General features: G+C 38.5%; 1 protein-coding gene across 10 annotated transcripts in view; it reads right to left on the reverse strand.

The window, feature by feature from the left end:
• Window positions 1–26,209, reverse strand: part of VPS13B (vacuolar protein sorting 13 homolog B) — a 737,914-nt gene that overhangs the window by 592,071 nt on the left and 119,634 nt on the right. For 9 of the 10 annotated variants that reach the window (XR_012490690.1, XM_074316465.1, XM_019757646.2 and 6 more), the window contains exon 17: window positions 5,268–5,449. Coding sequence is in view for 9 of the 10 variants with exons in the window: in XM_074316465.1 (XP_074172566.1) it covers window positions 5,268–5,449 (182 nt within the window). In the remaining variant the exon portion in view is untranslated. Of the gene's footprint in view, window positions 1–4,284; window positions 4,422–5,267; window positions 5,450–26,209 lie in introns of those variants that run through there. The other variant, XM_074316467.1, reaches the window with a different exon arrangement.

The raw sequence follows: 26,209 nt of genomic DNA on the forward strand, positions 1-26,209 counted from the left end.
TTGACCAAAAACTAGAATCAACAACAAAAAAGAAACAAACCATTTTTAAATGTACAAGGTCCAATGTAAAGAGGTTCATGAGGATACAACTGAGGAAAAAATTAGACAGAAGGACCATCAGGAAAATAAAAGACAACCCACAAAATTGCAGAAAATGTTTGCAAACCATGTATCTGATAAGGGACTTGCATTTAGCATACATAAAGAATTCTCACAACTCAAAACAAAAGGATGAACAGGCCAAATAGAAATAAACAAAAGACGTCTACAGACCTTTCTCCACAGAAGATATATAAATAGCCAATAAACACAGGAAAGATGCACAACATCATTAGCCATGAGGGAAACACAAGTCAAGACCACAATGAGACACTACTTCACACCCAGATGGCTAGAACCAAAAAGACAGGTAATAGAATTATGGTGAGGATGTGGGAAAATTGGAACCCTCATACACTGCAGGTGGGAATAGACAATGGTACAATCACTTTGGAAAACCGTCTGGCAATTCCTCAAAAGGTTAACTGTAGTTACTATATGACCCCAAAATTCTACACCTAGAAATACGAGCATATGTCCACTCAAAAACTTGTATAACATTATTTATAACTATCAACAGTAGAAATGACCCAAATGTCCATCAATTGATTAATGGACGAGCAAAATGTACTATATACATACAATGGAATATTACTCGACATTAAAAAGAAATGAAGTATTGATACATGCTACAGAATGGATGAACTCCGAAAACAGTATGCTAAATGCAAGAATTTACTCACAAAAACTGTATTTAATGTGCAGAATAGGAAAATCCAGAGAGACAAAAGGCAGATGTTTGCCTAGGGCTGGGGGAGATGGGAAGCTTGGGGAGTGATGGCTAAAGAATGTGGGACTTCTTTTTGGGGGAATGGAAACATTCTGAAATTGATTGTGGTAACAGACACAGAACTCTGAATATACTACAAGCTTAAAATTGTGTACCTGAAAATGGTGAATGGTGTGTGAATTATATCTCAAAAAAAGCTGTTTCAAAGGGGGAAAAAGGATTGCACAGAAAAAATGGGGAAGAGAGAAACCAAGGTAAAACATTTCTGGCATAGGCGGAGGGGGAACACCAGGGCAAATGCATGAATGTGGAAAAGAACTTAATTTTTCTGAATCCAAGGAGAGCATAAGCATAGTGTGATTATCCAAAGGAAAAGACTGTTTTTGACTTGTGTTAAAGAAGTATCAAAGAAAAAAGATAATGTAGGACAATATTATGAAATCAGACTTTTATGTTCAGTCGAGACAGAGCGAAAAGCCACCAGGCTGAAGGACAGGAGAAAACTGGATGCTGTGGGTTCACAATGATCAATAAGAAAGCAAGAAGTAGGAAGGGAGGCTAGAGGCACAAAATTATGATAGAAGGTGAGGCAAAACGTGGAAGAGAAGTGCTCAGCTTACAGTCAACTGCAGAACAGAAGAATGGTCCTTCCTCCATACATTATCAAAATATAACTCTGAAAGGTCCAAGAATGTATAGAGCCTGAATAACCACTTCATTAATGTAGTAAATGAGAACTAGTTGTAATGCAAAGCAAGGATCACATGCTTAAACCAAACATATTAAAGTTTAACAGTGCTGACTATTGTCTATTGACAGCCCACAGATGCGAGATAATAAAATGTTAAAACTTTACACCTTAAATATATACTTCCTGGGTCTTAAGATAGAAATTTTGGAGACACAATACTGTAAGTACTCTACTAAGAATAAAATAAACAGAATAAGACTTTGGGGAAGCAAAAAAAGACATAACAAACCTGGGCATTTGGAAATCTGGATTTAAAAAAAAAAATTTAGGTGATATTTTTAATTCATCTATTATAAGTTTTATAGCTGCTTTATTTGATAAAAATAAAATTCTTTGTCAAAGAGGTGAAACATCCTAACATTATTCCATTTTCCTCAATTCCCATACTCTGTAAAAAATTAGCTCCAGTAATTTTAGGTCTTTCAATGACAGGACATCAGGTTATGAATCATGTAATCTGTTTACTTGTCTGATCCACATCTTAAGACATGTGCCTGCATTCTGTTAGGACAACGTATTTCCAGAATAAAATGGGTTTTGTTTGGTTTGGTTTTTTTAGCACAGTCGGTCCATTTGATAAATCCAGAAAAAGAAATAGGGAATTAGTTTGGTTAGAAAAAAGGAAAACTATAAAAGCAATTAACACCACCACCCACTTATTAACAGAAATTTGGGGGCATCTAAGCCAGGAGACAAAAACAGAAATTTTAAAATAAGGAAAGGAAAATTAATATTGTGAGACAATATTAGAGAACATCACAGGAAACAGAAATTTGACAACTAAACAAAAAATGAATTAGATAATTTCACAGTGATAAACACTACTCCCAACTAAGGCCTTACTGTAGGCCTCATGAGGAAGGCTCTAAAAGAAAAGATTTTATATAGTAACTCCACATAAAATAACGGCCACGTAAATAGCAATAACCTAATGTCTTAGTCCGTGTGGGCTGCTATAACAAAATAACACAAACTGGATAGTCCATAAATAATAGTAATTTATTTCTCACAATTCTAGAGGCTGGAAGCCCAAGATCAGGGTACAAAGCATGGCCAGGTTCTGGTGAGAACCTCTTCCAGTTGTAAACTGCTGATTTCTCACTGTGGCTTCACATCGTGAAAGGGGCAAGGAAGCTCTTTCTGACCTCTTTTTATAAGGATATTCATTTCATTTCTAAGGACTTCACCCTCATAATCTAATCACCTCTCAAAGGCCCCAAGTCCTAATACCATTACCTGGGGCATTAGAATTTCAACATATGAATTTTGGGGGGATGCAAACATTCAGACCATAGCACATAATCTCACCTATTAATACATAAATATTCATCAATTTAAAACATTTTTTAATGAGATAAAATACATGAAACATAAACACCCTTTTAAAGTGTATAATTAAGTGGAATTTAGCATGTTCACAAGCATGAAAACATCATTACTATCAAATCCAAAACATTTTCATTACCCCCAAAGAAAACCATGCTCCATTTGCAGTCACTCCCCATTCCTCCTTCTCCCCACACTCTGGCAACCATTAATCTACTTTCCATCTCTATTGATCTGCCTAATCTAGGCATTTCATACAAATGGAATCATAACATGCGACTCCATAATCAGTCTTTATTCCTTTCTATGCTGAATAATATTCCATTGTAAACATATAAGACATTTTGTTTATCCATTCACAGTTAATAGACATTAGTGTTGTTTCCACCTTTTGACTATTAAGAATAATGCTGTGATCTCCTTTACATGTGTAATCTAAAAAAGTCATAGAAGTAGAGAGTAGAAGAGTGGTTACCGAGGGCAAGGTGATGGGGGGAAACAAGAGATGTTAATCAAAGGGTACGAAGTTGCCGTTGCATAGAATGAGTAAGTTCTAGAAATCTAATGTACAGCGTAATGACAGTTAATAATACTGTATTGTATACTGGAAATTTGCTAAGAGTATATTTCACTTGTTCTCACCACAGGAAAAAAATTACAAATGTGTGAGGAGATATATATGTTAACTAGCCTGACGGTAGTAATCATTTCACCATGCATATCAAAACATCATGTTGCACACCTTAAATATATAAAATTTATTTTTATATAAACATTTTTACTACAAAAAGAAAAAAACAATGCTATGAATATTCATGTACAAGATTTTGTGTGAGTATTTTTCAATTCTTGGGTATATACTTAGGAGTAAAATTGCTGGGTCATATAGTAACTCTACATTTAACTTTTTAAAGAATTACCAAATCGTTTTCCAAAGCAGCATCAGTTATCTTTTAAGGTAAAAATTCAACAGAAATATACAAATTCCAAACAAGTAGAAAGAAAAAAATAAGAAATAGCAAATTTTTTAAAGTAGTATAGCTAAAACAGTACAAAAGGAAACAAAACAGTAAGATGATAGAAATGGAGTCAAAAAAGAACAATTACACTAATATAAATGGATTAAATTTACCACCTAAAAGGCATATTATAAAACGTGACCTAAAATATCCAGTTATATGTTATTTCCAAGATATCTACCTAAAGTATAAAAACAGATTTTAAGTAAAAGAATGTAAATGGAAGTATAGGCAAATACCAACCAAGAGAAAGCTAATTGTAATTGTGCGAATATAAGAAAAAACAATTGTAAGTCAAAAGACTGTCTGAGGGATAGATTCAATACATTAATAAGAGAATCAATTCAAAAACAAAACATAAATATGTGAGGTATGTGTTTATACACAAACTAAAATTTGCATACTATTTTAGGGGATTCAAAGCCCTTTCATTAGCCGCAAGAACTTCTAGGCTAATAAAACATTTCTCTTCTCATTCTTTATAGAATTCTAAAACCTGAGACAAAACAAAATTTTACATTAGTCATGCTATATTAAATAAAAAGGCTATATTATAATGCATTTTTAGAATTTATAATATATTACTCATAGTAGGGTCTAAAATTAAAACCTTGAAGAGCATCATGTAAGATCCAAAAAAAAAAAGTTTTATTTTAATAGACAAATGCAGAAGACAAAAACAATGTTCTTATTTGAAGCATGATTACACGTACTAAATAAAAATATATCTTTCTTTGAAAACTACTTTTGTGTTACTGATAAAAGAGTAACAATTATTTTAAACTGAAACAATGAAAAAAAACAAAACTTCGGTAAGTTTTTTTGTTTATATGCAAAGTGAACAACAACGTGAAGATAATATCTCTTATACTGGTATCAAAGCAGATTTTTCGCTTTTAGTAGTTCATTCATGGTAAGACTGTTTTTCAAACAAAAAGAATGATTTGCTTACCAATTCTTAAAGTATTATGATCAACAATTTTATTCCCCTTTACCAGCATAATCCAACATATTGTATTTATACTTGACTTGGTTATCATTTCAAACATATACATTGTTCCCCTCAAAAGTTATCCATGTAAGGCCAAAGGCTCAACTACACAAGGAGTTGGTTAAAAATAATCTCTTGCAAATACAAAATATATCCAGAAATTGATGGCAGGGAATGAAACTGAATGGCTTAACTCATATCTTGTATTTTACACAGGAACTATAAATACCCACTTTCACAGTACTATACAATTTAAATTGAGCATGTTATAGATATGGATTTGAATGATAAAATATTAGTCACTACTAATAAGAATTTTCCATATATTTATCAAGAATATTGTGCTCTTACCTATAGTTTGGAAAACTTCATTCATCAAAGCTTCATTCACTGCTGAAGAGCTGACATTTCCAATATGAGACCAACTTTGATATATTGTTTGCAGCAGAAGAGTCTGTGCTCTTGTAGCTTGAATTGTAAGATTAGGAAGTTCAAATAAACCTTCAGTTAGAGCAATCTGAGATCTTTTGGTCCTGCATAAGAAAACAGAAAGAATAACAATATAGTAAATTGCATTTACAAGCAACAACATATAAAATGATTTAGGATGTTTCAAAATGGAATTATCAAATAGATACGCAATTCTACTAACTTCAAATAAGTTTCGCTATTTCAGAACTTTTACACTACTAAAAAATAAAAATACACACACATATTCTACTCAAGTAATTATGCTTTTCAATCGAATCAATTATCAGAAATAATGAAAATAATACTAGTTAACACTTAAAAAGGATTTACTAGCAGATATGCATTGTTACAAGTATCTTGGATCTACGTATTAACTGATTAAATCCTGCAATAATATTCTTTGAGAGAGGCATTATCATTATCTTCATTTTATTTATTAAATTTATTGGGGTGACATTGGTGAGCAAAATTATATTTTTCAAGTGTACATTTCTATAATACATCATCTATACATTGCATTTTTTAAATGGGGAAAATAAGACACAAACAGATAATTTAAGATATCAAATACAATAAGTAAAAAATAGGAATTTGAGTCCAGGCAATATGATCCAGAGCACCCAACCTATAATTCCTCTTATAAGTACTTATAAAGTATTTACATTACATCCAGGTTACTTATTACTTGACAGTAACACAAAAAAATTATTTCTAGAATCTCAACCCTGCAATATCTAATTCATTCTTGCTTTATTCATCTGATTCTGTCTTTGAATGAGATGCCTACATAATTAAATATTCCAAATAGCAAAACTTTAAAGTAAGGAAACATTTAAATATGTCTGTTGAGCAATAAGTTGACAGTGAAGGTTAATGAAATATGTAAGATAAAGTGAAAACAGAAAAATAAGAGACAGGAAAAAAGATAGTAAGATGCTGCCATAATAGACTCAATCACCCCACTCTCTCCTCAACCCCACTTCTTATTCCAGCCACTGCTTTGGAGACGAATTCAATGCAGAGTCTCACTGGCATTGCCTAAAGCCACAGTACAGGTGAGACTCCAGTAGGAATTATTTTGTATTCCTGTATGAGGAGTCTGAAATATAGGGAGAAATGCTTCCCCCCTTTTGTTTCCTTGGCTGACAATTTTGAGATGCATTTCGTAAGTCTCTTAGGAAGGTCCCAGGAGATCCAGGATCACAGAGGAAAAAAGACTGAAATGGTCTTAATGAGCTTTGGAACAATATCAACCAACCTCAAGCAGAACTGAAATCCCAGAAGAAAGAAGTAGAAGTGGAACAGAAAAATATTTAAGGACACAATGGCCAAAATTTTTCTAAATTTGAAGAAAACTATATACCCAAAGACCTAAGAATTTCAACAAACCCCAAGCAGAAAACACTGAAACCATACCAAAGGTACATTATAATCAAATTGCTTTTTTTAAAAAAAAGCATTAAAGAGAAAAATCTTAAAAGCAGGCAGAAGGTAGAAAAACACATTCCATACAAGGAAACAAAAATGAAAGCATGATACCCTGCTAAGGTCCGGCTACCTGCCTCTTGAAAAACTTAAAAATGAAGAAACATGGCTGGTGGGAAGAAAAGCAGGTTTATCCCAAATGCCAGCATTCTGAGAGGATGGCAGACTCCTGTCCAAGGGCCACCTCCCCATTCCTAGATTGGGCAGATGGTTTTATAGGTGCACAAGAAGAACAAAGGAAAGGGGGAGTCAGACAGATAGGTCCAAGGACTGACATCCTTCCTGGGGCCTGGTCTCTTTTAAGATAATGTTATCTCTGTACTCTGGACTAGGATTTTAGCCACTGAGGCCTGGGGCTTTATGTGTATTCAGGCGTCTGGGTGCCTGAGGATTGAGAAATTGCCATTTCCAGGTTAGGATTTTGTTAATTAAAAGGATTAACAAGGTATGGGTCGAGAAAAGGAACAAAACAGAGTTCTTTTATTACTCAGTGAGGGGAAAAGCAAACAGAAAACAGCGAATATATAAGGGCGAATCTAACTGCAAACTAGATAGGTTTAATTGCACGTGGCTAAATAGTGGGCTATGTGGTAAGTCAAACTGTAAACTGGCTAAATCTAATGATGTTATTGATTTACCAAATTTCACCCTTACAAGTGGACTTCTCATCAAAAACCATGCACAAAAGAGAACAACAGAATAACATTATTGAAATGATGAAAGATATAAAACTGTCAACCTAAAATCCAAAATTCAGAGAAAACGTCTTTTTAAAATGTATGCAAATTAAGCAATTTTCAGACTAAAAGATGGGAATTTCTCACAAGCATACTTGCACTACAAAAACTGTTAAAGAAAATTCTTCAAGCAAAACAAACAAGGTACCAGATAGAAATCGTTGTGGATCTACACAAAGAAATGAGAAGAGTGCCTGGGATGGTAAATACATGGGAGAATTTTTTTTAAAAAGAATAACAAACATTCTTTCTCAATATCTTCTAAAGAGATTAAAAACGTAACTGTTTAAGGTAAAAATAGTATTTGAGGGGTTCAAAACATATGTAAAACATGTATCAACAACAGAACAAAGGACAGGAGGGGAGAAATGAAAATACACTGCTATGAGATTTTCATACAGTGTGTGTGAAGTGGTATGATATTAATTGAAGGTAGCTGTGATAAGTAAAAGACTTAAACTCTAAACTTTAGAACTAAAACCATAAAACAAAAAAGTAGAGCAAATAGAGGTATAGTGGAAAAGAAATGGAATCATAAGAAATACTCAAACCAGACGAAGTTATAAAAAGGGAAAAAAAAGGAACAAGAAACAGATGGGACAACTAGAAAACAAACAGGAAGATGACACTCAAAATCAAAAATATAAATAATTACATCAAAGGTCTAAGCATGTAAAGGCACAGATTACCCAATTGCATTGAAAAATCCAAGTCCCAATTCCCAATTATATCCAATCAATAAGAAAACCACTTTAAATATTAAAATATAGGTTAAAAGCAAAGAATGTAAAAATAAAAAAAATTTAAAAACTTATCCAACATGTAAATCTAATCAAAAAAGAGTTGTGTTAATATCAAACAACATAGATTTCAGAACAAGCAATATTACCAGGAATGAAGAGGGAGATTTCATAATGATAAAACAGTTAATAAGGTTTATATGCACTACAGACCTTCAAAATATATAAATAAATAAAAATAGAACTGAAAATAAAATAGAAATATACAACTCCAAAAATTGGAGATTTCAACATTCCTCTCTCAACAACTGGAAAAAAAGACAGACAATAGAATCAATCAAGTTAGCCTAATTGACACATTTAGGATACCCCTCCCAACAAAAGCAAAATACACATTCATCAACGCAGGCTACATTTCTAGGCCATAAAAACAAGTCTTCATAAAATTAAAAGAATTCAAATAACACAGATTATATGTGCTGATCACAATGAAATTAAACCATAAATTAATAAAAGAAAGTATCTGTAAAATCCTCAAGTATTTGGAAATTAAACAAAGAAGACATAACCCAAAATATAGTCCGGAACATGGTAGCTAAAATTCAGAAAGTCACACAAAATCAAATTTTTGAAAAATTGAAAAATGATTTTAGAAAAGTACGCTGATTTAGATGACAGAAAAGAACAATCTAAAATATAATCAGTGTTCCTAGAGAAAAGAACAAAACAAATGGAAAAGGAATACTATATGAAAATATCGAACAAAAGAAATCTTGCCTAAAATAAAGACCTAAATCTATACACAAAGTGCATGAGTCACACAAAATATTAAGAATGATTATTAAAAGTTACACGAAAAAAACAAAGAAAAAAATTCTATGGGCATTCACTCAGATAAAGTAACATGGAGGTACCAGGATGTCTCCAGAATTTCCCCTATTTTCTATTATCCTCCCTGACTAAAAATAATTAATGTGTATGCACAACTCATCATTAGAACATAAGGGAATTTCAAGCAATAGCCCTTACAACTGAGATACTGATAAGAATTTCATGCCAACCAGTCATCTTTCAAGTCAAGGGGCTCCTTTTCTACCCATTGCTATTACAGCCAAGGACCACCTAGCTCATAAACCTAATGTCCTTCAAAGTCAACATTGGGTTTTCACTTGGCAATTCCTCGGTCTATACAGAAATGAGCTGTAACGTTGCTGCGGTGACTTGAACTGTTTAGATCCCAGATTACACCTTGTTGTCTTCAAGCTTCATGTTGAAGCTGTTCTCTAGGAAATCTATTAAATCAGCAAATATTTATTTATTGCCTACTCTAAAGCAGTCATGTACTAGCTACTTAGGAAATATTTTAGTCATTTTAGTCACCTTAACATATCCATGAACAAAACAAAAAAAATAAAATCCCAGTGTCCTCATAAAGCTTACATTCTAATGGAGAGGTGAGGCAGATAAAAATCAACAAACATAATAAATAAATAAATAAATGATATAAGTAAGTTAAAAGACAAACACGATTGGAAAGAAAAAGTAGAAGACAGAACAGGGACTGTTGAAGGGGTAGAACTTTCATATACAGAGGGTAGATTTTATTAAAAGGACAGCTCTTATTCCAAGAAGAACTTGAACGGACTTGTTGAAGGAGGTAAGAGACAACTATGTGGGTGGGTATCTCTGGAAAGTGATTCATGCAGATGGACAGTCTATATAAAGGTCCTGAGGTAAAACTGGGCCTGGCATGTCCAAGCAATGACAAGGAGGCCAGGGTGGCTTTAGCAGTTTGATGACAACGTACTTCACTAATTCAATTGGTTTTCTAAGGGTTCTGTGCGTAAGAAATATCTGAATAGCATTTACACAGCCATTCTTCTTCCTTTTTTTTTTCAGTTAAAGTTTATTGGGGTGACAATTGTTAGTAAAATTACATGTTTCAAGTGTACAATTCTGTAATACATCATCTATATATCATGTTGTGTGTTCACCACCCAGAGTCAGTACTTCTTCCATTATCATATATTTGATCTCTTTTACCCTCGTCTACCAACCCCCTTCCTCCTTACCCTCTAGTAACCAATAAACTATTCTCTGTGCCTGTGCCTTTTTTGGGGTGGGGGAAGGGGGAATATTGGAGAACAGCATTTTTCCAGGGCCATCAACTCCAAGTCATTGTCCTTCAATCTAGTTGTGGAGGGTGCAGCTCAGCTCCAACTCCAGTTGATCTTAGTTGCAGGGGGTGCAGCCCACCATCCCATGCAGGAATTGAACCTGCTACCTTGTTGTTAAGAGCTTACGCTCTAATTAACTGAGCTATCCGGCCGCTCCTCCAGAAGCTCAGGGGCAGCTTGTTGTCTTCAATCTTGTGGTGGAGGGTGTAGCTCACTGGCCCATGTAGGAATCGAACCAGCAACCCTTTTGTTCAGAGCTCGCGCTCTAACCAACTGAGCCATCCAGCCGCCCTGTGCCTATGACTTTTTGTTTCTTCAATTTGTTTGTCTTGTTCTTTGGTTGTTTTCAGTTTTATATACCACATATCAGTGAAATCATATGATTCTCAACTATTTCTGACTTATTTCGCTTAGCATAATAATCTCAAGATCCATCCATGTTGTCGCAAATGGCACTATTTCATCTTTTCTTATAGCAGAATAGTATTCCATTGTGTATATATACCACATCTCTTCAATAAACAGTAAATAAAGTTGCAGTGAACATCAGAGCACATATATCTTTACGGATAAATGTTTTCAGATATTTTGGGTAGATACTCAGGAGAGGGACTGCTGGGTCATTTAGTAATTCTATTCTTAATTTTTTGAGGAACCCCCAAACTACCTTCCATAGCTGCTGCACCAATCTGCATTCACACCAACAGTGTATGAGGGTTTGTAGTATTCCATTTCCTGAATTTATTTATACAGAGGGTGCCAAAAAAAATGTATAAACATTTTAAGAAAGTGAAAAACTGTATTAAAATTGTAATACAATGAATGACGCTAGCATTCATTTGATTAATGCCGTCATTTGAGCAAACATCATACTACACATTGCTACCATAATTTAATTCAACTTCAAAAACTAATACATAGATAAAAATCTCTTAAAATGTGTACATTTTTTTGGCACCCCTAGTATTTTTAAATTGCTTATCTTTAACTTTACTTTCAAAGTTTTTTATTTAAGATACTGGATGTAGGACATGAAGTTAAATTTTAAAACCCAGAGTTCTAATTCTGGCTAAATCACTTATTTGTTTCATGTTTTAAGGAAGAGAAAATTACGTAACTATTCTGAGCTTTACTTTCCTCTTTAAAAAGCAAGTATAATAACTACTGTAAAAGCTACCAAAGATGATTGTAGTGAAAACCAATTGTATTTAACATTTAAAGCTACAAGTTCTTTGCAAGGATCTGAGAAGGGCACTATTTTACACTCAAAGAATTCAGAGTCCAATTGTGACACAAACAAGTAAACAAGTAATTATAGGTTAACATTGTAAGTGCTAAAACAATGCTATATAAAGGCTCCTGTGAGATATACTGAAAAACTGAGGATAAAAAAAATGAATGTGTTATATTTAAATTTAATCTTAAAGAATAAATATGAATCACTTCAGGAAATAATTTATAAATTCTTTTAAAAAAAAAGACATCTCAACACAAAAATGCTTCAAGGATATAAACAAAAAACACAGAATATGAAAAAAGAAATGACCCATGAACCTAAGACTCTAAGTCACACCAGTAAAAAGTGAAATTCACGTAAAACAATGTATGATTCTTTTAACCACAAAGATTAGAAAAACTTCTAAGGATCAAATTTACCTTCTAGGAATCTATCTGAAAGGAACTCTCATGAGTTGCAAGAATATTTACACAATGTCAGTGCTTGCAGCATTATTTAAAATAGCCTAAACTTGAAACAAACTCATTGTTCAATAAATTCTGGTACATTAACTTTATGTAAAATTACTCAGATATTAAAAAATGGAACTAGAAAAATCTACTGACATGAAAGTATAGGATGAAATATGGATGAGTAAGAAGTTATATAGTTGCAGTATCATATGGTTCCATGTAGTGGCAGGAAGTGATGGGTTACCCACACATAAAACCATGTCTGCATGTGTTTATATGTTGAAGATTCAAAGTTCTGGATGTCAGGACAGTTTTTCCTGCGGGCCCCGCTAGAAGCTCCAGCTCCATGCCCCTCCTCCTCTTCCCTTATCAGAGGTGTCTCTGGCAGGCACCTTAGTTAGAGGTCTCCCTGTCAAAACAATGTTGAGCAATCACAGCTGCTAGGGACGGACCTCCCTGGCACCCCAGCCAGATTTCCTCCCAACCTGGAGGCCTAACCCTACAAAACAAGGAGCCCGACCCCAGTTTGTGCTGTGTTTGGGAACAGTCCTACTGAGCCCGCCGGCGTAATAAAGCTGTGTTTTCCCTGAACTTTGCATGCTGCCTGAGTCTCTCGGTCCTCACCACTTTTTCCGCAACATTTTGGTTTCCTGACCGGGAAGACCCAAATGCACTGGCCCCTTGCGCCACCAGTATGGGGCGAGAGGTGGGCCGCCGAGCGACGGGAAGCCCGAGAAGGGTGTAGGCGCACCCCGCCGATTTTGGCGGACCCCAGACCAGGCTTTCCCCGGACAGCCGCAGCCCGCACTTCCCCAGCTGGACCCGCTGAGAGGGACCAGGGACAACCAGCCAGATCCTCCCATCGGACCAGGTAAGCCTCGAGGCCATTGTCCGAATCAGTCCTGTCCCATGTGACAGAAGGGGAGCCTGATCACCTCCCAGTAGGTTCTTATAACCTACCCAGGCAGGGACACGCATGGGAGGGTGTCAACCCGGTGTGTGAGTGACTGTGTGTCTGATTGTTTGCTTCTGTAGCCTTGGCTATGGAAACCTGAGTAAGCTTCACCCTGATTCTCGTGGAGCGTCATTTGGCATAACGGTGATTCACTCCACGGAGTGGCCTGGTCTGTGAATTGTTCTGTACACTATAGCCAAAAACACTCCTAAGTTCCCACGAGGAATGCAAGCCGGGCAGCACCTGAGTAAATCCCCCTCCCCACCATCTGCAACATCGTACATGATGGGAGGGAAGCAAAGTAAGCCTGCAGTCCTAGACTGCATGTTAAAGAATTTCAGAAAGGATTTTGGCAGAGATTATGGAGTCCGCATGACCCCAGAAAAATTAAAAACCCTCTGTGAATTAGAATGGCCCACTTTTAACGTCAGTTGACAGCAGAGGGAACCCTAGACCTGGCCGTCATCCAACGCGTTTATATTGTGGTGATCGGCAATCCTGGTCACCCGGATCAGTATCCCTACAATGACTCCTGGTTGGAAATTGCCAGGAACCTTCCACCTTGGGTACGGTTCTACTCTAGTAAAAAGGGACAGTGCAGGATTCTCGTAACCCAGGCTCCGAAAGAAACTCCTAACGCCCCTCTGACAAAGCCCATTCACCAAGAGGACACAAGAAAACTCCACTGAATGTTTGAGGACAGACGTCTGAGTGCCAGAGAAACATTCTGGGGAGCCGCAATCCACTGTGTTTGGGAAGCACGGAACAGTGGCGCCCTCCCCAAGACGCAGGCGCAAGTGGCGCAAACTGGGAGGACAAGGCTCCCAGGGAGTGCGCCGAGAGCAATACTGTCCCTTTCTCTTGCCTTTTCAACACCGAGAGCGTTTCTGCGGTGGAAGCTCAGCAGGCCTCGGGGTGGAGGGAGAAACCCAAGAGCCTTAAAGAAGCGACCAGGGCAACAGCGACCAGGGCACTGCTCCCCAGGCTCTCTGGGGTCCTTGCTCCCTGCTCGACTGCCTCTGAGGAAGCCCGCGGGCTCCCCACTGCCCGCTGCGCCCCAAATGCTCCCGCGCTGCAAACCTAGGCGAAACCGCAGCCCAACTGCTGCCACTGGCAGGCTCATCCCCAGCTCGGCTTGGGGACCCGGGAGCACCCCCGGCGGCCACCCCAGCTTCCCCCACGCTCCACGAGCACAGCCTGGGTCTTGCCCAGTCCCCAAACTACAGTGAGACCAATTTTGTTTGGGTAATGCGAGAGAGAAAAGGAAATAAGGAGAGACACAGGAAAAAGGCTTCATGAAACTCAGAGACTTGCTCGGAAGAGCCCTGGCTTTAGGCCTGCCCGATACGGAAAAGCCTTTCTGCCTATTTATCCATGAAAAAGACAAAACTGCATTGGGACTCCTAACTCAAACAGTTGGGCCCTGGATGAGACCCATCGCTTACCTGTCCAAAAGACTGGACCCGGTCGCTTCCGGATGGCCCCCGTGCCTGCGGGCTTCAGCCGCAACAGTACTCATCAGGGAAGCTAACAAGCTCACCCTCGGGAAACAACTCACAGTCAAGGTTCCCCATTCTGTAATTACGCTGATAAACTGTCAGGGTCCACGACAGGTCTCCAACGCCAGGCTCACCCAATACCAGGGACTCCTTCTGGAAAATCCTCGCATAAGCCTCCAGACTGTTCAAGCCTTAAACCCAGCGACTTTCCTCCCCACAGCCGAAGGCGAGCCAGAACACGACCACCTAAAATTCATCACTGAGGTTCATGCCACACAGCCGGACCTACAGGACTCCCCTCTGCAGGACGCAGAGGTCATACTCTTTACAGATGGCAGCAGTTTCCTACAGGGTAGGCTGCGTAGAGCTGGCTACGCTGTAACTACAGCCTTGGAAGTTCTAGAGGAAAAGGCACTCCCTGCCAGGTAGTCAGCCCAACGGGCCAAACTCTGGGCTCTCATACGGGCACTGCAGCTTTCAAGAGACAAAAAGGCCAAAATTTACACAGACTCCAAGTACACTTTTACCACCATGCACATACATGGGGCCATCTCTAAACAACGTAGCCTCCTCACGTCTGAAGGGAAGACCATCAAAAAGAGGCGAAATCCCACAGCTATTGGAAGTTGCTTGGGCATCCCAGCGCCTAGCTATCATCCACTGCCAAGGGCACCAGAAAAGGAACAATGAGCCGGCTGCTGGCAACCGCCTCGCCAATCAAGCCGCGAGGGCAGCCGCCCAGGACACAGATGCAGCCATCAATGCTTCCACCACCCCAGCCTCGCCATGCCCTACCTACACCGCAGCAGAAGACAGCTGGGCACAGAATAAGGAAGCCACCTGACATCCTCAAGGTTGGTAGATACTGCGTGATGGCCGCGTATTTATCTGGGCCGCCCTCGCTCCCTGCATCATTTCAGAACATCATTCTACTTCCCACCTAGGGAAGACTGGACTTAAAAAGCTGCTGGCCAAAACCTTCTATACAGCCAGACTCACAGCCTTATGCCGCTCTATCATGGAGCACTGTGCTACCTGTGCTGAGCACAATCCCAAGACCAGACCGACCACACCACCTGGGGTCCAACAAACGGGATCTGCCTCTTTAAGGCTTTAAGGATATCGAGGTAGACTTCACAGAAATGATCCCTCATCGAGGGACAAAATCCCTTCTTGTCTTAGTCTTTACCTTCTCGGGCTGGGTAAAAGCCTTTCCCACCCAAACTGAAAAGCCAGAGAAGTCACCAAAGTTCTCCTCAGCGAAATCATCCCACGGTATGGGCTTCCCCTCACCATTCACAGCGACAACAGACCAGCCTTGTCTCAGATGTACTACGGACTCTGGCCTCGGCCCTCAATGTCTCCTGGAAGCTTCACATGGCCTACCGGCCTCAGAGTTCAGGGAAAGTAGAGTGCATGAACCGTACCCTCAAAGATACATTGTCTAAGCTATGCCAAGAAACCTCCCTGGGATGGACAGATCTACTCCCCTTAGCCGTCCTCCGCTCCCGGTGTACTCCTCAAAAGGATAGTTTTCCCCCATTTGAAATTCTCTATGGCCAGCCTCCCCCGTTGCTATCATCCATCCCAGGCAGCCCCAGAGTAGTAGGTAACTCCCAGGTCAGCTTACTGCCCTAGAAAAGATCCTTACGAGCCTGCACTCACATCTACTAGAAAAAACTCCTGTCTCATTAGGAACCCCTGTCCATCCCCACCTTCCAGGTGACAGGGTCTGGGTGAAAGATTGGAAGCGTGAGCCCCTCCGCCCAATATGGACGGGCCCCCACACAGTAAACCTTGTCACCCCCACTGCTCTTAAGGTCTCCAGAATCACACCGTGGATTCAACACTCCTGAGTCAAGTGAGCAGAGTCGGACCAGCCTGCCTGGACTTCTAACCCAGTGCCCAACGAGCCACTGAAGACCACATTTAAGAAGACCACCTGAAGGAATAGAGACAGTGGAAATGTACTGGCTCTGTGCGAGGTCAGAGGGATAATGGATAGGGGGAGGAGGGTTCACACAGTGTGAGGGATATAAATGATAAACGTCTAAGTTTTGCTTTGTCTTGTGCACCTGAAACTAATAAAATTTTAAAAAACAAAAAAAGAAGACCGCCTGAATAACAGTTCTCATTTGTACCCCCTTTAACCATTGTCGCTCTCTGACTGCTGACCCTTCTGGCCTCTCTTTTGCTCATCTCTGCGACCCCGCCTGAATGGACCCCCACCCAGAGAGGTCTCATCCTGTTCGGATTTCTGTTATGGGTTTCTCCTCTGCTCGTGCTCACCTGCCTGCAGCCCTCTGGCTCTTAGGTCTCCCTTGCCTTTTCCCCCTTGGGTCTCTCCTCGAAGTGTCCCTGCTTCCAGGGGTCCGGAACAAGAGCCTTGGACCGCCCAGTCCCCCTGCAATCTTTTCCCCCGAAGGGCTGTCTGATGGACCTGCTTAGCCCTAGCCGGGTCCTCTGATGGCAATGGAGTCCAGGACACTGCCCTCCACATTGTGGTGGCCCGGATTGCTGCGATGGCTCAGGCTGCTCCACCCCAGCCTCGCTGCCGTGGCCTCGGCCTGACTTCCCTCTGCAGGGCCACACTCCCAGATACCCAGGACCTTACCCGGCAGCTAAACGCCTCCATTGTCTCCGGCCCGGTCGGCGTCCCCTAGCTCCTGCCTCGAACTTAGCCTGTTATCTGCTCCCAGGCCGTGCACAGGCTCCCGACCCCCGCTGCCAGAGCTTTTCTGCACCTTTACCCTTCTGCACTCCTCCTGGCATTTTCTTCCCCTATGAAGGTGGTTTACTTTTCAGATGCCGAGGCGCCAATGACACTGACACTGGCTGCATCCTCACCTTTATATTCCCCTCTGCCTCCCCGTACACTAACTCGCAGTTCCAGTCTCGGATTTCCCCTTCTCATCATGCCCGTTGGGCGGCTGTCATCCCTTTCCTTATAGGTGCTGGCATCTTTACAGGGGTCGCCGCTGGTGCCTCCGGCCTTAGGACTTCCATCGACTTTTACTACAAACTTTCTCAGAAATCAATAATGACATGGAACGGGTCGCAGACTCACTCACATCACTCCAGACCCAACTCTCCAGCCTGGTGACAGTCGCTCTCCTGAACCGGTGAGCCCTAGACCTGCTCACAGCCGAAAAGGGTGGGACCTGTCTCTTCCTCCAAGAAGAATGTTGCTACTACATAAACCAGTCTGGGATCGTCGCCACCAAGGTCCGTGAGCTCCGGGGATCGCATACAGAACCACTGTGAGGAGCTCGCCTCCTGGGGATTTGGCTCTCAGTCCTGGACTTCCTGGCTCCTCCCTTGCTCTCCATTTTCCTCCTTACTGCCATAGGCCCATGCATCTTCGCTGCCCTTGTCCACTTCATCGAAAGTGCCGTCTCCCATCTAACCACCGCCTGCGTCCTTGCCCTGCGGGGCTGTCGCCCTCTCAGTTTAAATGATGGTTTTCAGGGTTCCCCTTCCAATCATCAATGGGGGGGGGGGAATATGTCGGGATGATTTTTTCCTGCGGGCCCGCTAAGAGCTCCAGCTCCATCCCCCTCCTCCTCCTCCCTTATCGGAGAGGTCTCCTTTGGGCACCATAGTTAGAGGTCTCCCTGTCAAAACAATGTTGAGCAATCACAGCTGCTAGGGACAGACCTCCCTGGCACCCCAGCCAGATTTCCCCCCAACCCGGAGGCCTAACCCTATAAAACAAAGCGCCCGACCCCAGTTAGTGCTCAGTATTTGGGAACAGTCCCACTGAGCCCGCCGGCGTAATAAAGCTGTGTTTTCCCTGAACTCTGCATGCCGCCTGAGTCTCTCGGTGCTCCCCGCTTTTTCCGCAACATGGATAGAACTATTAATAGTAGCCACTCTTAGAAGATAAGAATAGTAAATGACTTTTATGTGATCTTTCCTTTTGTTCCCTACGAAATTGCCATTTTGTTTTACTTGGTCCCTTGAGAAATCTATATTGTTATTTTCTGAGAAACCTATATTACTCTTTTATCAAAACTTTTTAAGGAATTGCAGCATTTCAAGATGAACTAAAGAAATCACAAACTATGTCAAAATGAATTAATTTCATAACATTTTAAAAGTGTTAAGATACAGGTGTGATCAACAAATAAGGTGAATGTTTAAATTTTTAAAAAGTGTATTACAGTAAAAGACACATTGCCATTAATCCCCCTCAAAATACTCCTCCTCTGTTTGAACACATTTATCCCATCATTCTTGACACTGCCTGAAGCAGTTCTGGAAGTCCTCTTTTATGAGTGTCTTTAGTTGCACTGTCATAGCTGCCTAGATGTTCTGAATCAATTCAAAATGTTTACCTTTCATGGTCATTTTGACTTTGGGGAAGACCCAGAAGTCACACAGTGCCAGATCCAATGAATAAGGTGGATGAGGACACACCATAGTGTTTGTATTTGACAGAAAGTGCCATACCAGAAGCAATGTGTGACATGGAGTGCTGTCATGAATGAGGATGAAGTAAAGACACTCACGAAAGAGGACTACCACAGATGACTATAGTGAAATCATCTGCTTCAGAACTGCTTCAGAAAGTGGTAAGAACAATGGCATAAGTGAGTTCAAAGCGAGGGCGAGTATTTTGAGGGGGATTAATGGCAATGTGTCTTTTACTGTAATGATTTTTTTTATTTAAACATTCATTGTACTGTTTAACCACACCTCATATCACCATTATTAATGTATCCAACTACCTCTCCTCCCTGTCCTGACATTGGATTATCAAATAATTTCTTACCTTCTCACTGCATTGAAATAAACTTCACTTAAAACCTCCCTAAAAAGGAATGACATCAGTAAAAATGGCAGAGTAAGGTACACCAAAAGTCTGTCCTTCCATACAAGCAACAAAAGAGCTGTCAAAAACTGTCAAGATTTAACTTTTTCAGAACTATGGAAACTAATCAAAAGCATGCAGCAAAATGGGGAACACTTAATCAAACATAAAACTTCTTCTTTTTTTACTAAAAATCTACCTCAGTCTCAGTAGAAACAGTGAGCTTTATGGTATTTTCTACTTATCCGTGTTGTATACCCTGCCCCCAAGTTCAGAAGTGGTATTGAATAGCTCACATTCCCAGTATAGGTAGCAGTAACAAAGAAAGCAAAACAGACTTTATCCACAAGGAGTTGTGGTTGTTTGTTTTGACTTGTCTGGGGGCTACATAGACAACCTATTCAAAGAGCTTGCTTTATCTGTTTTAATTCAGAACTCTCCTAAACAACTACCCAGGGGTATTTATAGAAAACACTTACAGGCAAATGTATTCCATTAGTTCCTGCTGCCTGGAACAATGGATAAGAGAAGAGGCAAAAAACAGACTAAACAAAATCTTGGGGAAAAAGTTGGGAGTGATGCTTCAAGGAATAAAAAGACTGCAAAGCTCCAACATTGTCCTGGTAACAGAGAAGGCCGTACACACACTCAGGACTGTACAGCTGCAGAGGTAAAACCAGAGAAGAGTCTTAAGCTTGCCACCCTGGCTGACTTTCAGGGTCTACACAACAAGGAAAGAAGGCAGAGTTGTAAACTGTCTGGTTGAGTTTTGAAGGCTTCCCCAACAGAAATCATAGAGGCCACATGATAGTGGGATGAAATACTTAAAGTGCTGAAAGAAAGAAATGTCAATTCATAATTATACTTCTGGCAAAACTATCCTTCAAAAACGATGTAGAAATCTCCCAAGAAAGAAAAGTTCAGGACCAGAAAGCTTCACCAGTGAATTCTACCAAACAGTTAAAGTAGAATAAATACCAATCCTTTTAAAACTAGTGCAAAAAAAATAAACAAACCCTTCCTAATTCCTTTAATAAGGCCAGTATTATCCTAATACCAAAGGGAGACAAAGACAACATAAGACTAATATCCCTTGTGAACACAGATGCAAACATCCTCAGTGAAATACTAGCAAATCAAATTCAGAAGAATATTCAAAGTAGTATCACCCTAACAACTGGAATTTGTCCTGGAAATAAGAGTGGTTCAACTTATGAAAATCAATGCAATAAACTATATTTATAAAATGAAGGAGGGGGAAAGCATGTTCATCTCAAATGACACAGAAAAAGCATTGGGAAAATCCAATACTCTGTCATAATAAAAACGCTCAACACACTAAGTATAAAGGGAACTTCCTCAACATGGTATAGGATATTTACCAAAAAACATAACTAACATCATATTTAGTGGATAAAGACTGAAAGCTTTCTCTCCATGATCAGGAGTAACACAAGGATGTCTGCTCTTCCCTTTCTATTCAGCATTGCAGTAGAGTTTCCAGCCAAGAAACCAGGAAAGAAAAATAAAAGGCTTACAGACATTAAAGGAAAAAACCACACCTATCACTCACTACTCACAGATGACATAATCTTATACACTCAAAACTCTAAACACACAAACACACACACACACACACACACACACAATTAGAGCTAATAAGTTCAACTAAGTTGCAAGACACAAGGTAATTACACAAAAATCAGTTTTATACCTATATATACTCACAATAAATAATCTAAAAGAAAAATTAAGAATATTCCATTTACAATAGCAACAAAAATAATAAAATACTTAGGAATAATTTAACAAAGAAGTTCAAGACTTTTATAATGAAAATGACAAAGCACTGTTAAAAAACATTCAAGTGGGGTAGACAGATGGCTCAGTTGGTTAGAGCGTGAGCTCTGGGCAACAAGGCTACCGGTTCGATTCCCACACGGGCCAGTGAGCTGCACCTTCCGCAACTAGAATGAAGTCAGTGGCTGCCGCTCAGTTCAGGGGTGGCCAGATGGCTCAGCTGGTTGGAGCGTGGGCTCTCAACCACAAGGTTGCCGGTTCAATGCCTCAACTCCAGCAAGGGATGGTGGGCTGCACCCCTTGCAACTAACAACGGCAACTGGACCTGGAGCTGAGCTGTGCCCTCCACAACTACGATTGAAAGGACAAAACCCTGGAAGTACACACTGTTCCCCAATAAAGTCCTGTTCCCCTTCCCCAATTAAAATATATATATGAAGCATTGCATGACAACCACTAACACAAAAGGTAGAGGGGGGTAAATGGAGTTCAAGATTCTAAGGTTCTAGTACTATTGGAGAAATAATAAAAATAAAATTTGTTAAAAAAAAAAAACATTAAAGGGGTCTAAATAATGCTAAGATATCCCATGTTTATGAATTGAGAATTTTAATATTGTTAAGATGATAATACTTGCCAAATTGATCTATAAATTCAATATAATTCATATCAAACTCCCATTTGTTTTAAATAAATGAATAAACTAATCCTAAAATTCATATAGACTTACAAGGGACCTCAATGGCCAAAACAATCTTGAAAAAGAACAAAGTTTGAAGACTCATACTTCCTAATTTCAAAACGTACTACAAAGGTACAGTAATCAAAACAGTGTCATACTGGCACAAGGACAGACATACAAATCAGTGCACTAGAATTGGCAAACTAGAAATAAACCCATATGTCTATCATCAATTGATTTCTGAAAAGGGTGTCAAGAACAATAAATGAGAAATAGTCTTTTGAACAAATGACTTTGGCACAACTGGATATCCAAATACAAAAGAATGAAGTTGGACCCCTACCTCACACCATATACCAAAATAAACTCAAAACATAAAAAAGCTGAATCTATAAAACCTTAGAAAAAAATACAAGTGTAAATCTTCACGATTGTGGATTAAGGAACGGTTTTTTAAATGTGATTCCAAAAGCAAAACCCAAAAAAAAGAAAAACAAATAAATTAGACTTCATCAAAATTAAAAACTTATATATCACAAGATGTTATCAAGTAGGTGAAAAGACAACATATAGAATGGGAGAAAATATTTGCAAATCTTGTACCTAATAAGGGTCTAGTGTCCAGAATTTGCAAAGAACTCCCACAATTTAACAGCAAAAAGACATAGAGCCCAAATAAAAAATTAACTAGGATGTGAATAGACATTTCTCCAAACATGATACAGAAATGGCAATAGCACATGAAACTACTCAACATGATTAGGGAAATAAAATTCAAAATCACAATGAGATGCCATTTCATAGCCAGGAGGATGGCCATAATAAAAGAAACAGAAAATACGCGTACACACTGAACAAAAGATTCTTTAAAGCAAACAGGTAAAATAGTAGATATCAAGAGACAGCAGGAAAAACAAATAAGATCCAATTCATAAATTTATATTTCATTATCATCACTGGTTCCTTTTACTTTTCCAACATTGCAGCCATTTTCTAAATAATTTTAATTTCTTTCATTAAGGGTTTAAAAATTTAGAGGTGGTTCTCTACTGTGCTCTCAAATTTCTGCTCAAAATCCCTGAGCAAAGAAAACAGTTTATTAGTAGTAATACTCAGTTAAGAAAACAGATATTTGGAACACGTACTATACAAAAATGTACAATTAATCTAGCTACTCTAGCTTCAGCCAGATACTCTGTGGTATTTAAGGAGTCCTATGCTGTGGCAAGAGCTATGTTCTTATAACTACAGCAATATTTATTTACAGGGCAAAATTATAGTCGGGATTCTTTTAACAAGTAGGTCTTTACTATTTCATACCAAATTCAGCTACTGTATATGGTACTCTAACTTTCAAGCCATCAAATGTCACATAAAATAGTTCCCAAATGGATAACATAGACTTAAATAAAAACTTAAACATATGCAAATTTTAAAAGATTAATTTATTCTACATTTTAATAATACCCAAGGGTAGGAGGCAATTCCCTCCTTCTGACTCAATTTAATTTAACATCAAAAGAAATAACTCACATTGTACAAAAGCCAGAACTCGATAATAAACAAGTAAGTTATATCATACACATAGGACATGTTTTTGTGGTTTGTTTTATTTTCCAGCTGTAACCAACTACAAATAAAGTACATTTTATTATACATCTGTTAAGTACTCCAGTAGCATTTGAACTAAACTATTTTAAAATGATTTGGCAATAGATGGTAGCTTATACAATGTACCTATAACTGTAATATCAATGAAGACGGGTTTTATTCCTTTTATTTTTGTCAATTTTGAAATATAGTTCTAACAGGTGAACAAGTACAGGAAATATATCCATGTATCTATTTCGTCAACCCAATTCATTAAACCCTAACATTACACCATATTTGCTTCAGAAAATTTTTAAAAAATCAATAGCTTTTATAACATTTTTAAAGCTATTTGGGTAGCTCATTAAAATGTCAATGAAAATACACAATAAAAGTACAATTTTCCTTGTGATTTATGCCACTACAAATTTATTTAAACTTTGTTTAAAATAAACCAGCTAAATAAAACTCATACTAAAAGTAACTTCTGGATTTACCTAATTTTTTTTTGAAATATCACTAAACCTATATTTTAACAGTTAAGTGGTGAAAATAATTTATTTAACAAATGTCTATTCCACATATCCATAAGTCCTAGTCTGAACATATGTTCATTTTACAGAATAGGTTTAAAAACCATCAATTGAAACATTACTCTCTAGGGGAAAATAAATCCTAATGTAACTAGTGGGATAAACAACTCATTAAAACTAAACTTGGACAAGCTCCAGGATAAATTTAAGGAAACAGAAACAAGTAGGTCTTGATTGTGTAGTAGCAAAGACTGAAAATGAATATGCTCTAATTAACAAATACTTTAAAAGACTCTGTACCATCTGCTGACAAATTATAATACAAAGCTGGTGAAATTTCTGGATTGATACTGCATTTCTGTACAGAAAACACTTCCTTCAAAATTTTAAATAAAAAATGTGGAAGAGTTTCTTACTACGTGATGCAAAGGAATTAACTTATACAATCCATTCATGTTCATAGGAATACCATAAATTTTCCATACATAAGCTTGAAGAACAGCCATCCATTCTTTTAAAATCAACACACCTCACAGCAACTGAAAGAATATCCTCAGCAACAGCTGGATCTAAAGATTTATATAGAATCCCCAAATGCAAAGTTTGAAACTACAAATTGGTTCCAAAAATGTATTTTTGTTATTACTCATATCCTGTACAGTAAAATAAGATTAGATCACTTTTTCCAAAATAAAATGAGTATAAAACTTCACTAACTCAACTTTAAAAAGCTAAGAAATTTGTATTTAGTTCTCTATACAATGACCCCTTAACTTACATATCAATACTCAAAAAGAAAAAGTGTTTTTAATTAAGTGGTAGGTAAAATGAAAAGGTTAAACTAGCTCCTCTGTCCTTTCTGATCGCACTCCACTCCCCATAGGTAACTGCTTTTTATGAGTTTAGCATACACACCTACAGACCTCTGTCTATTGATTTTATGTATTCATAGATACACATGTAATTTTTTTTTAAAGACTTTATTGGGGAAGGGGAACAGGACTTTATTAGGGAACAGTGTGTACTTCCAGGACTTTTTTCCAAGTTAAGCTGTTGTCCTTTCAATCTTAGTTGTGGAGGGTGCCGTTCAGCTTCAAGTTGTCCTTTCAGTCTTAGTTGTGGAGGGCGCAGCTCAGCTCCAGGTCCAGTTGCCATTGCTAGTTGCAAGGGGCACAGCCCACCATCCCTTGCAGGACTCGAGGAATTGAACTGGCAAAACCTTGTGGTTGAGAGCCCGTGCTCCAACCAACTAAGCCATCCAGGAGACAGCTCAGCTCAAGGTGCCATGTTCAATCTTAGTTGCAGGGGGCAGAGCCCACCATCCTTTGCGGGACTCAAGGAATTGAACTGGCAACCTTGTGGTTGAGAGCCCACTGGCCCATATGGGAATCGAACAGGCAGCCTTCAGAGTTAGGAGCACGGAGTTCTAACCGCCTGAGCCACCAGCCATCCCCGATATACATATAATTTTAATGGATACATACATGTGTATGTTTACAGCCTCCTTAGAATGACTAAACAACATTATCTAGAGGTCATCAAGATCTTTCAACATCAGGATATATACTTCTACATTGGTCTTTTTAATACATGTTTGATATTACACTGAGTCAAGTTTCACATTAATCAGCAGTATATCAGAATACCCCTTTTTCAACATCACCACTAGTATTAACTACTATACTTTTTTTTTTAATTTATTTATTTTTAATTAGTTTCAGGTGCACAAGACAAAGCAAAACTTAGACGTTTATCATTTATATCCCTCACACTGTGTGAACCCCCCTCCCCCATCCACTATCCCTCAACTATACTTTTTAATTACAATTATTTTTAGCATTTGCAAATGGCTGTAAAATACAAATTTTATTGTTTTGATGTGAAAACAATTTATCATTTTTCAAAACTTCTGAAATAAGTATCATTATTTGAATTTAAATATTAGTTAACAGATAGACAAGGAAAATGGGAAGTAAAACTGTGCATCTCTAAAATAAAATACAGTGAATGGTTGATTATTATAAAGTCCAAAATCTTATAAAGAACTATGGGTGATAGTAAACAAACAAAATACAAAAGGAGCAAATGCTGTCTAATCATTAATCTCATCATCTCCTGCACA

Source organism: Rhinolophus sinicus, linkage group LG12 (assembly GCF_036562045.2).
Source record: "Rhinolophus sinicus isolate RSC01 linkage group LG12, ASM3656204v1, whole genome shotgun sequence".
NCBI classification, from domain to species: Eukaryota; Metazoa; Chordata; class Mammalia; order Chiroptera; family Rhinolophidae; genus Rhinolophus; species Rhinolophus sinicus.